General features: G+C 43.6%; 1 protein-coding gene across 1 annotated transcript in view; it reads right to left on the bottom strand.

The window, feature by feature from the left end:
- Positions 1–2033: 2033 nt before the first annotated feature.
- Positions 2034–12285, bottom strand: part of LOC308319024 (poliovirus receptor homolog) — a 134471-nt gene continuing 124219 nt past the window's right edge. The window contains exons 7-10 of the mRNA XM_080768823.1: positions 7285–7420; positions 6564–6630; positions 3890–3976; positions 2034–3062 (exon numbers count right to left, since the gene is read on the bottom strand). Of these exons, the coding sequence (XP_080624949.1) occupies positions 2850–3062; positions 3890–3976; positions 6564–6630; positions 7285–7420 (503 nt within the window). The 3' untranslated portion in view covers positions 2034–2849. The remainder of the gene's footprint in view (positions 3063–3889; positions 3977–6563; positions 6631–7284; positions 7421–12285) is intronic.

The raw sequence follows: 12285 nt of genomic DNA on the forward strand, positions 1-12285 counted from the left end.
AGTATCAGACAGACAGACAGAGACCTATAGCAGTAGGCTATAGTATCATAGACAGACAGACAGAGACCTATAGCAGTAGGCTATAGTATCATAGACAGACAGACAGAGCAGACCTACAAGCTCGTAGCGCGCCACTATGAGCTTGTAGATCTGCTATTTTTTTAATAAAGTATAACATAATGCTTAGTTAAAACACCAAAAGGGGTTCCCGTCCAGAATGGGTTCAACTGCAAACAAACAAACAAACAAACAAACAAACATACAGTACACATGGGTGTCTGCACATTTCTAAAGTTACAATTGAATGACCTTTACAACCTTTTTTTTAATTACATTTTTATCCCACGATTTTGCAACCCATTTATTCACCCCAGTGTCAATTATCTAATGTAATCTTGGCCAGGGGGAGGTAGTTTAGAGTTTTTGTGAGGGTACCTACCCTAGGGGACACGGGGAGAACATGCAAACGAAACACGAGGCGAGGTTGTAGTTGGTTATTTTTCAAGCCAAACTAAATGTGCAAAATCCTAGGATTTTGTGCACCAATGTCCGCCTGTTCAAATGTGATTATTTTTAAACGGTTTGGGAACCCTTGACCTACAGTCCAAAAGGGCCCCGACATGAAACACATCAAGCCAAAACAAACACAGTTAAAAGTTTTATTGATCCAACAATCAGCAGTGGCACATCATTATTTCATTGTACAATTAAATCCATACATAATACAGTAAAAAAAAATAAAAGAGGAGAAAAGAAACATATAATTGAAAAACACTAAGAATAAAAATCACAGGGGGGCCACTCAAGACCTCCCGTGAGGCCGTTTTGATTGCATACACAAGAAAATACACACCCTGGTTGGCCATAATGAAGAGAGTCAGCTTTGGGTTAACAACAGAGAGAGAGATTTACACACACGGTACAATCATTACCTCTGACATCTCTGACCTGTTTTACCCTGTGGAAGGATGCTGCTGACATGGACGACAGGCTCCGTGTCAGCTCCTCGCTCAACTCTACAAAGAACCGTTTAATCCTTCCGTTGGAGATGAATGACAACAGATTTATAATCAAACATAATCCAGATTGAGCCTAATCCATGCAGAGTACAGTACGTTGCTAGATCTACTATTGTACGACATGAAAAAGCTAAACGACGACGGAAAAAAAGAGGCACAACATTTTTCAGTATTTTAAAAGTAACAGATGTTCCCTTCTCTTGAAAAAATAAAACACTAGGATGTCTGTCTTTGTTTGTTGTTATACGGCAAAAAGGTCCTTTATGGCTTTACAGGGGGGAAAAAATGAACAAGAAACACAAATTCAAGACATTCGTTTAAAAAATAGAGATATCCAACAAACAACAACTGATGCTGCACTTTGACAAAATATTTACCATCATGAAAGTGAAAAATAGTTACCTTTCTTTTAAAATCAAGGGACATCTGTGGTTTTGAGATACATAATGAACGCCGGGTAGCGAATCATTCAATGGATTTTTCAAGGACTTTGGAATGTCACCTTCCACTTGTTACAGCAGAAAGAATCAGTACCAAACCAGCAATACATGAATAAAATCAGTCATTATGTGCACTTTCCCTTCCCTCAACCACCTGTTCTCTCCGTCGCTGACTTACAGTATGATAAGTGAGGCAGAGAGACCCGAGGTGGAGGCACTCACAGATATCCGACATCCATGCACACGCGGTACCACCAAGGGATACTCGGCTGATGTCTGCACTTGCTAGTTATGGTCTGTGAAGTTTCCCTTGCTGGACTGGCTGATTAAATGGAGCTAATGGCTTCTCCTGGGGCAGAGTACGAGTGCTCCGCGGTGCCTCCCTGCCAGCCTCACTCAGACACGACCACACAAACGGATACAAGGAGACGTTACAACTGCCCGCGCTGCGTCTTGCACCAGCCACAATAACCGCAATGTGCAACCAAAGTTCAGTGTTCAATAATGCAACATGGGGCTCCCACAGGAGATGGGATAACTGGCGTCCGGTTCAAACCTCTCGGCCAGTCACATTTCATAAACCTATCCCCTGCTCTATCCCAATATGAGTTAACATTCAACAGTCTATGAGATTTGAAAACGACTATGTGCCTACAGTTAAAAAAAAAAAAAAAAAAAAACATTTTGCCATATTCCTTCAGAATATATAGCAAGTTTGCATGCAATCCTGTGTAGTTTGTTTCACTGGCTCTTCATGAATCAATCCTAAAGAATTCAGGCTACCGGCTTTCTAGGTAAGACATTCACTCCCTGGTCTGACTAGTCCTCCATGGTCTGACTAGTCATCCATTTCTAGTTAAGACATTCACTCCCTGGTCTGACTAGTCCTCCATGGTCTGACAAGTCATCCATTTCTAGTTAAGACATTCACTCCCTGGTCTGACTAGTCCTCCATGGTCTGACTAGTCATCCATTTCTAGTTAAGACATTCACTCCCTGGTCTGACTAGTCCTCCATGGTCTGACTAGTCATCCATTTCTAGTTAAGACATTCACTCCCTGGTCTGACTAGACAAATCAAAATCCTCAAAATCCGAGGCACATGTTTGAACATTCAGAACTGTGCATCAATGCTCTCTGGAAATTCACCTCCCTTTCTTGTCAAAGTGTTGAAGTCAAGTCTCTCCTTTAAGCAAGCATGGACATTCATGCAGTGACATGCATGGACGGACACACACACACACACACACACACACACACACATGCACGCACACAGCGACACACATACACACACACACACACACACACACACACACACACACACACACACACACACACACACACACACACACACACACACACATCCAACTCATCACAGTGCTCTCTCTCTCTCACACATACATGGCAGGGGACACAAAGCTGTCCTCGCGGTTGACACTGGTGCCTCCTGGCCCTTGGTCCTCCTGGGGGCCTTCGGCTGCGTAAGGAGGAAGGATTTCGCTGTGTGCAGGGTCATCCCAGCCAGGGGGGGCAGCAGAGTAGTAATGCTCCCTCTCGTCTTCTGGTCCATAGCCGTCATCATTCTCAGTGTAGTTATCCAGATCCTGTTGACGCGAGTAAAAATACATATTATAAAAATGTGTCCATTTGAACTTGTATTGATAGTCACAGTGAAGAGGGAGAGAGAGAAGGGGAGAGACACACAGCAAAGGTTGTCATGAATGGGTTTCGAACACGCAACACGCTGTCAGGCCAGAGCCTATATGTGGCATGCGCCTGGACCACTAGGCCAGCGGGGGCGCCCCGTGAACATGAACGTTTTGTCTGTAAGGTTGGGGACATATTTATATTCTGTCTCCATCTTTAAACACAATCCGTCATCAATTATCATGTCTACTAGTACCAATACACTATGTGAGCTTGTAGATTATGTTACTTTCTTAGCTTACGCATGTTTCATGATAAATGTTTTCATGTGATGTATTCCTTTTTTGTTCTTGCTTAATGTAAATCGCTCTGGATTAAGAGCGTCTGCTAAATGCCTAAATTGTAAATTGTAGATCGGCTATTTTCGGCCAGCAACACTGAATCAGGCTTCAGTGTCCCGGTGTCCACTGTCCAGACACCGGGACAGAGTGAAAAACATCCGTTTCCATGTGCTGTTTGGCTGCTGTTCATGCTTCTGATTCCAACCCTAAAGATTTTGGCTGCCAATAATAGCCTCAGGCTCCTCTGCCGTACAAAAGAAAACCAATAATACGCATATTCCCCCTTAGTCAGTGACGATAATCAACTGAGCCTGTGGGTTTCTAATATCAATATGTTTCTGTCTTCCCTTTTTTGTAACTATAATAACTGTATTATGTCTGTATTGCTTGTCCACCAACCGTGGAAAACAATTTCCTGTCTCTGATATAACAGCGTAACTTACCGTGACTGGCTCTGCACTCTGGTTAGCTGCGTAGTCCTCGCTCTGCAGAGGTCTGCCCTCAGACGCTGGGTTGTGAGCCACGTTCAGCTGCAGGGGTGGATTGATTTACTTAACCCATTTTGGACAGAGGACGATTCTACAAAATGTCTTCTAAATCCTGACAGTTTTCTTGAAAAACCTATGTTTCTGTGTCAGTCATTCTCAAACATGTTCCATGTCAAGGACCCCCACAAATATATGAAATTGGCCACCGACCCCCCATCTGAAAATATGTTGATCCAGGGACCGCCTCCAGAAGCAAAGATTTGAGTTAAAAACGCTGAAAGAATATATATTCAAAGATTTGCGCCACATTTAAGAAAAAGCATCAATACTGCAATGTAGAACTACAAAATGTACTTGAGTGAAAGTACAAAAGTACTGGCATAAAAATGTACTTAAAGTAGCAAAAGTACTCATTATGCAGAATGTCTCATTTGAAATTTTTAAATGTATAAAAATGTTTTGATCTTGAGTTTATGCTCATCTACAAAATGTATATGGTGGGTAATGTATGTTTTTTTTAATAATAATCAAAATCTAGTAGTAGCTGAAGCTTTAAAATAAATGTAGTGGAGTAAAAGTAAAAGTACTGGAAATTGGAAATACTCAAGTAAAGTACAAATACCTCAAATTGTACTTAAGTACAGTACTTAAGTAAGTGTACTTCATTACTTTCCACCACTGCACACGCATACATTTACATAATGAAACCATGACACATCATCAGCACAGATGGCCTCGCCGACGGTTTTCACAGCTCTTCAGAAACATAATTGTGGTCCCTGTGATTGTGTCAATGTTTGCCTCTGAGATGGCTGGCAGACATCTGTTCTACTATTCTTATTTATGTAAATGGTTGACCCCAACATGTTCAATTTACACCCGGAGGAATGTGTATGTTCATGATGTAGGTTACACTTGCATCGTACTTACAGCCATGTTCAAGTGCAATTTTTTAAACCTACAGTAATTATAATTTGCATGACATCTTACATAATGTATACTCCCATGTGGAGCCTTGCAAAGGGCTTTTGGGGGGAGTTGTACTGACAATATCCGTTTGGTTTGGAATGCTTGTTAACATGCGTGATTGCTTACCCTAAATAATTACTGATACACAGTACTTATGGTAGCAAGGGATAAGATCCTAACTTAAAATCACTAAACTTTCACTCTCAGGTTAGAGTTAAGGATGGGTGAGGGACGGCTCAGGGTGAGAGAGTTGACGTTTTTTTTGTTCGTTTTGTAGTGTTTTGCATTAGTCCTTTTAAACTAAGATAAATTATGGCACTTCATCCGGGCACAGGGACAAACAATGGGAGGAGATTGGTCAACTCACATTAAATGTGAGTTGGACAGTAGTGACAGCTGCCATGTTTGTCTGGAACGCCCTGCCCCTGGAGATCAGGCTTGCAGAGTCTGTGTCCCATTTTAAATCGCTCCTAAAGACTCATTTTTACAGAGATGCATTTAGCCCATTACCCATGTGATTTCCGAATTTTGTAATTTTTTATTGTCATCTTCTGTTGTGTTCCATCGACAAATCTCTTCTATTGTATTCTATGCCTTTTTGATCCTATGTTTTTCTCCCTATATTTTTCTGTTAAGCACTTTGTGACTTGTTCTTAAAAGGTGCTATATAAATAAAGCTCTATTATTATTATGTTGTCAGAAAAGCTTTGATAATTAACTGACTGTCCTCTAGTGGATGAATTGCTTCTTAACACCTATGCCAACGAAAAGGATGCATCCAAGTATGTGAGCACTGATCATTGTTTACTTTAAAACATATGGAGGTACTAAAAGAGAGTTAAGTCTTTACTTTAAAATTTCCTTCAAAATGTAAGTTAATCCTTGAAGTATTGAGGTGATACACTCTAAACAAAGAGGGTCCTGTCTTTGGTGATTGGCTTATAATGAAATAAAGATTGTGCTTGGCACACGTTTGCACTTGAAATAAGTCCTTTTTCTTGTGTGAACTATGGGTGGGTTTAGGTCGGATCAGGGTTAGAGATTGTTGTGGTTATGGTCAGAGTTAGGCTTCATGTTGGGGGTAGGTTTATGGTCATGGAGGCGTAATTTAGGAATGCGGTACAGTTGCGTAAAGACCCACCCCTGCCTGCCTCTGATTGGCCCCCCTCCTACTACTAGTAGGAAGTGTTAGGGTGCTGTGCATTCTCACACAGCCAGAAAACCACATTCTGGCAGACAGCTTCGTTAGTCAGACTCCAAATTCACACCTCCTGGGTTCGAATCCCGCGGCCGCCACAATTTGTCCAACAACTGCAGATAAAGTATATTTTTATATTGCGACGGAGGGGCACTGTCTCAAGCGAACTGGAGCCACGAGAGACACCACTGAGCGAGTGCCGTGTCGAACGTTGCGAAATTCGCTTGAGCCGACTCAGCCCCGTTCGAGTTGCAACTCAATAGGCACAGAATATTAAATTATTACAACACGGACAACACTGACATCACCAGATTTGGAGCGATGCCCCTCTGCACTGTACTGTAGTTCACTCCCACTCCTAGACCAGGAAATGTGTCTCGTTTCCCCAGTCGTTTCTTTTTGAGCCGAACGCAAATAAAAGCCTTGGTACCGAGGCTAAGGTTAGAGTAGACATTGACTCACCCTGTCAGTGGAGGTGTTGGTGTTGGTCTTCTTTGTAGGGGGAGGAGGCTTGTACTTGGGTGGGCCACTGATAGAGAGAGAGAGAAAGAAACTTTGAGTGATTACATTTATTGACATCTTTAATATTTAATATATTGACAAAATAGTATTTTTGACTGAAAAACAAGACAGGGGCTCGCGACACACTTTTGAATGCTACAAAATACGACAAACGGAATCCGATACGACGCTTCGAGCCTTGCAGTCTTTTTCAAGTAAGACTTGAATAAGAGGACTCTGTCAAGTGCACAAATGAGTCAATTTGGTTCCATTTGTACACCCGCAGAGTTATGGTCCTAAAGTCTTAGAACCAATTATGCCGATTAATTGAGTGTTTGTGTCTGTATACTATACGGTATAAGAGGCAGAATTGAGAGCACAATGTGGGAGTGCATGGCTGCAGATGAACCCTCAGTTTTGTGAGTGAATGCCCTCATTAGAGACACACTAGAGACCAGAGAGAGTGAGAAATAAAGCCTGAGGAATTCAAGGCAGGAAAGGAAACAGAAGACATGTGCACCATAAATCAATAACACGCACACAGAATATAACATAATTGCCATTCCTGAAGAAAAAAAAAAAGCCTCGGGAAAGCAAGCTAAATACGGACACACGAAACAACACAGCAGGTGTTCTAGGACAAAGGCCTGAGGAAGTTGAAGGTATATGTAATGTCACTCACTCTCCATTGAGCTTGTTGTTGTGGTGTTTGCGGTACATGGCGATAGCCGTTCCAACGATGGCCAAGAGCAGGATGACCCCAATGATGGCCCCGATGATACTGCCTGTGGTGGGACCCTTCTCTGGAAGACGGGTTCCTGTGGAGGCGGGGTGGAAGAGAGAGAGAGAGAGAGAGCGAGAGAGTGAGAGCGAGAATGTGGGGGAACATTATGTGAGCAGGGGAACAGAATATCTCTTCTCTTTGTGGAATAAAAAAATAAAATCATGGCCAGCGTTTCAGCTACGCATGTTAAAACCGCAGAACTCATTTATAAGAGCCTGAGTCATAATAAATAATACCTCCACAATGTAATGTAGCAGTATAGCACTCAGGAAGCAATGAGGCAGAAGATCACAAAAAGAAAACTGCAATGAGAATGTGTGTGTGTGCGTGTTCGTGAAGAGAGAGAGATGCAGAGGGTATGATAGAGTATGCGGGTAGGATACGGAGAAAAGACCTTGATTAGTAGATTAGTGGAACGCTCGGGTTATTAAGAGGAACCGAATGAATCGGATGTTTCACTAATGAACCTTGTCTGAAGAACATACGTGTGTACACGGCTGTGCGTGCGCACACACACACACACACACACACACACACACACACACAGTGTTTGCTAAAAGGTGCGACCCTCTCATTATCCCACGGCGTTCCCGGGGGGATTATGCTAATGAGGGGGCGGTAAAGGCCAGTGCGGATCTAAAGCCCATTTGACGAGAACAAACCCTGGCACTGGTAATTGGACGTGTTGTGATTGAATGTTATCTGCTCTCTAATTACAAGCGTCTCCTCTCCCGACAATGGACTGCTTTGAATATCTCCCTAAAATTGTTTTCCATTTTGCCTCGTCTGTAAAGGAGAGGGCAAACGATCATCGTCTACTCTGCCACTTAGTATTCCCTCCGCTCCTTGTCGACGGCACGCCGTTTGATCATGATCAGCACTATGCTTTCACGTGTCAACTGAATTTTTGTTTTCATATTTTGTTTTGCGTCCCATTGGGCTGCAAAGAGATTTCAAAAGACGGTTGAAATTGGTATTTTTTGGGTGAGACCTAGTGAATTTCATGCCCGAGTGCGCTTTCTTCTTCTTCAACGCGTGTCGCGGTGCTTGAGGGGAAAGGTCTCTGATCCGGTTCAGTTTAGTGGTGCCGTTTCTTTCTCAAGTCTGCCATGGGGTGAAAAGTTGTTTTTAAACAAGCAGGCAACAGATTTTTATTCTGTGGCTCGGCAAGAGCCTGAGGTCTAGACATGTTTTTGTTATGCCACAGAAGTACACCATTAATTACTTTACACATTTTTATGCTATATATACTGTAAATCAATGGGGCTCCGATTGGGCTGACAACACATTTGGAAGATGGCCTGGCTGGCCACATATAGATCCACATTGGAGCCATGCCATCCCAGGTATAGATCCTGAGATCTGCATGATTCAGTTTTTATTTTCCACTGCTTTGCAAATAAGTTCTATTGAAGATCTGTTTTGCTAAACAATACAAAAATCAATGAGGAGGAACGGTCATTGGCCAGAGACAGCGCTTTAACTGTTAAATGGTGCATTTATATAGCGCCTTTATCCAAGGCGCTTTACATAGATTGTGCATTACATTCACACACACATTCATACACCGATTGCGACGGAAGCCATGCAAGGTACCAACCAGCACATCGGGAGCAATTTGGGGTTCAGTGTCTTGCCCAAGGACACTTTGACATGTAGACAGGAGGAGCCGGTATTCGAACGGCCGACCCATGGATCATTGGACGACCTGCTCTACCTCCTGAGCCACAGTCGCCCCACACAGTTGTTTGGACTCAATTTGTATGCTATCGTACTATAATTGTGTTTTTTATATATTTCCTTGTATACGACAAACAAAGTCCCATTAGTTCAATGCTTTATAACAGTATTATGGTTCTGGAATTATTCTAGCCTCCAGGCACATAACAGGGACTACCATGGTTCATTTATGATTGGCAATAAAGTCCTGAGGCTTGAAATTAAGTATGGAGGACCAACCATTGCTTTTACAAGGCCATCCACCCACGGCCAGATTTACCCTCTCCTGTTATGAAGAAACACTTCATAACAATGTCATATTAATACCAGAAAATATATTCAAGAAATAATTGTCAGGAGGGGCACGGTGGCACAGTCGGTAGTGCTGTCGCCTCACAGATAGAAGGTCCTGGGTTCAATTCCCGCTGGGGATGCTGTGGACGAGTTCTGTCGTCGGTGCCCAGACCATACCCGAGGCGGGGTTGGCGAAAGGGCCTTTCTGTGTGGAGTGTGCATGTCCTCCCCGTGTCCCCTAGGGTAGGTACCCTCACAGAAAACATGCAGTAATCCTGGTCTCTAAACTACCTCCCCCTGGCCAGCCGGGGCGCCAGAAGGAGGGGAAAGGAACTGGTCGGAATAACATGTTCCTTCCTTCCACGCGGGCTTGGGAAATTCACCACCCGTCAGGTGAAAAGAAGCAGCATGGACTCCTCATGCATAGAAGGAAGCATGAGGTCAGTCCGCTGCCCCTCCAGGTTGGCAGAGGAAGTCTAGTGCCCAGGATTACATTAGATAATTGACACAGAGTGGAAAAAATGGGTTGCAAAATCGTTGCGATGAAAAGTATAGTAAAAAAAGATTATAATAATTGTCATGCTGTTAAATCATATCATGTCAATTATTCCTATCTCTCTTAACAGAGTACTTCTCATGTTGAGCACTTTGATTAGATCTAATCAAATGAATGCTGCACGTTCAGAAGTCACCGTGCAGCTCCAATAAAACATGTGACAGAAAGACAGGAGGTCTCCCTACTGGAACCACTTGTGTGTACCCATGGAGACAAGTACAAGAGGGTATTACGCCGAGACAAGATGACAGACAGAGCAGAGATGAAAATCTCCAATCAGGTATTCAGGCGCGGCGTCGCCCCCCCCCCACCCTCCATATCAAAAGCGTCCATCTCCAGAGGTTGTAAAACATGCCTCGCATCAGCACCCCTGTAAAATGGAGAATCCGGTGACTCGTAAAAGAAAAAAGAAATCTAAACTCTATAATGACTAAATGCTAAATAATTACTGACTCAGCCTTTTACAAGGTCTCTCGGGGGGAGGGAGGGAGCTGGACAGTGTTTCACTGTGACATTTACTGAAGTCTTTTAATGGAGGTGAGTCAGGTGACCCGTGGGAGAAAACTTTGCTCATATGAATAGAGAGATGATTTACATACTGTACTGTAGGACCGTGAACGCAGGAGAAAGTGTGACCGCATGCCGGGAGGGAAGCCGTCTGGGACACAGAAAGCCATTCCGATAAAGGCACCTAACATCTATCTGTACAGATGCAGTGATGTAAACGGAAACAATCTAACACCATGGACAAGATGCACATTATATTTTTATGGCGTGGCACTTTAGGGGCCTATATCGTCCGGCCGTCTCCTTCAGAAATGCTACACCAATATATTGCATATTCTTCATTCGACGCAATGCGAGAGTGAGGACTAGCCTTGGACTCGCCTCCTTCCCCTACAGTAGCTGCACCTTGGCTTGCCTCCCACAGCGTCAGTTTCCTCACTGTGCACAGTGCCCTGCCAGCCTCATCCTTCCCTCTCCGACCTTGTCTTTGACCCGTGGGGAGGGCCTCTGTAGAGTTCCACTTTGGTCCATGTGTTATGTGTCCTGTACCGTGACATATACTCAGGAATGTCATGCGTGTGTATATGTCACACTAACAGTACGATTGGAAAACCAGTCGGATTGAAAAAGGTGCACTCTGTCTCACCGTCGGGGAGGCACGCCGACCTTCAGTCGACTCAGCGCCCGTTCGAGTTAGGACCCGATAGGGACACAATCGTAAATCATCGTTCACCCCTAGTCTTGGTAGGGGGGGGGGGGGGGGGGGTTCACCCCGCCGCAGGGGAGCGTGGGAGGTGAACTGGAAGAAAAAAAGAGCACTCCTTTATAAATCTGACTGGTTTTAGGGCATTTTCCTGCTGTGCTATGAGTGTCTCTGCCCCCGGTGCCCCAAAGCAATACCGTCTCCACTGTAGCAAATGTAAAAAGCTTCCACCTCCGAGGGCCATTGAAACTCGGGACAATAGCAAGAGTAAAGTTTGGTTTTGAGATAACAGATAAAGTTTACTGGCTATGGAAATAGCGGGTAGAAGGGAAAAAAAAAGGCTACCTCACTGGCTGGGCCAGCATGAACACAGCACAATTGTGAGTGATGATATTCTTCATATTATACATGATCTGCCATTGCTCTAAAATAATTGGCCAGATGGAGTGAACAGAGATATGAACTCTTTCGATCTCCAAATGGCTTTGGGTGTGAATGACTACACACTCGTTGTGCTTCAAGCTACTGTAATTGCACACAGGATGAATCAGCCATCCCCCCCACACACACACACACACACACACACACACACACACACACACACACACACACACACACACACACACACACACACACACACACACACACACACACACACACACACACACACACACACACACTCAGGGATAGCCTCTGTAACGGCAGGTTGTTAAGTCTGTTCTCGTTTCGATTCATATTTCTCTGTGGTGGCAGGTGGCAACTAGCTACTAATAACAGTGATTATACTAGGACTACAGTACCCAAGGCATGGCAAGCAGGTGAATGTAGTTTACTGGTGTTCGCATTGTTCAAGATTATGCTCACTGGCTACAACAATCACATTTCACCTAACATGGTTCAGCTTACATCAGAAGGTGCTTTGTTCACAAGCTGTTGCCATCCATAGATTAGACTGCGTGGCTAGTGCCGCCTGTATTTACTGTATTTTTGGGCTACAATAGTTGTGTTTACAATAGAGATTGTGAACATAGCCTATAGTATAAAAACATCTTTAAACACGTGGTTTCAAAACATACTTCTCATATTTCAACCAAAAGACAATGCGTAAGAATTTGGCTCA

Source organism: Protomyctophum bolini (genome assembly GCF_963924005.1).
Source record: "Protomyctophum bolini genome assembly, chromosome: 7".
NCBI classification, from domain to species: domain Eukaryota; kingdom Metazoa; phylum Chordata; class Actinopteri; order Myctophiformes; family Myctophidae; genus Protomyctophum; species Protomyctophum bolini.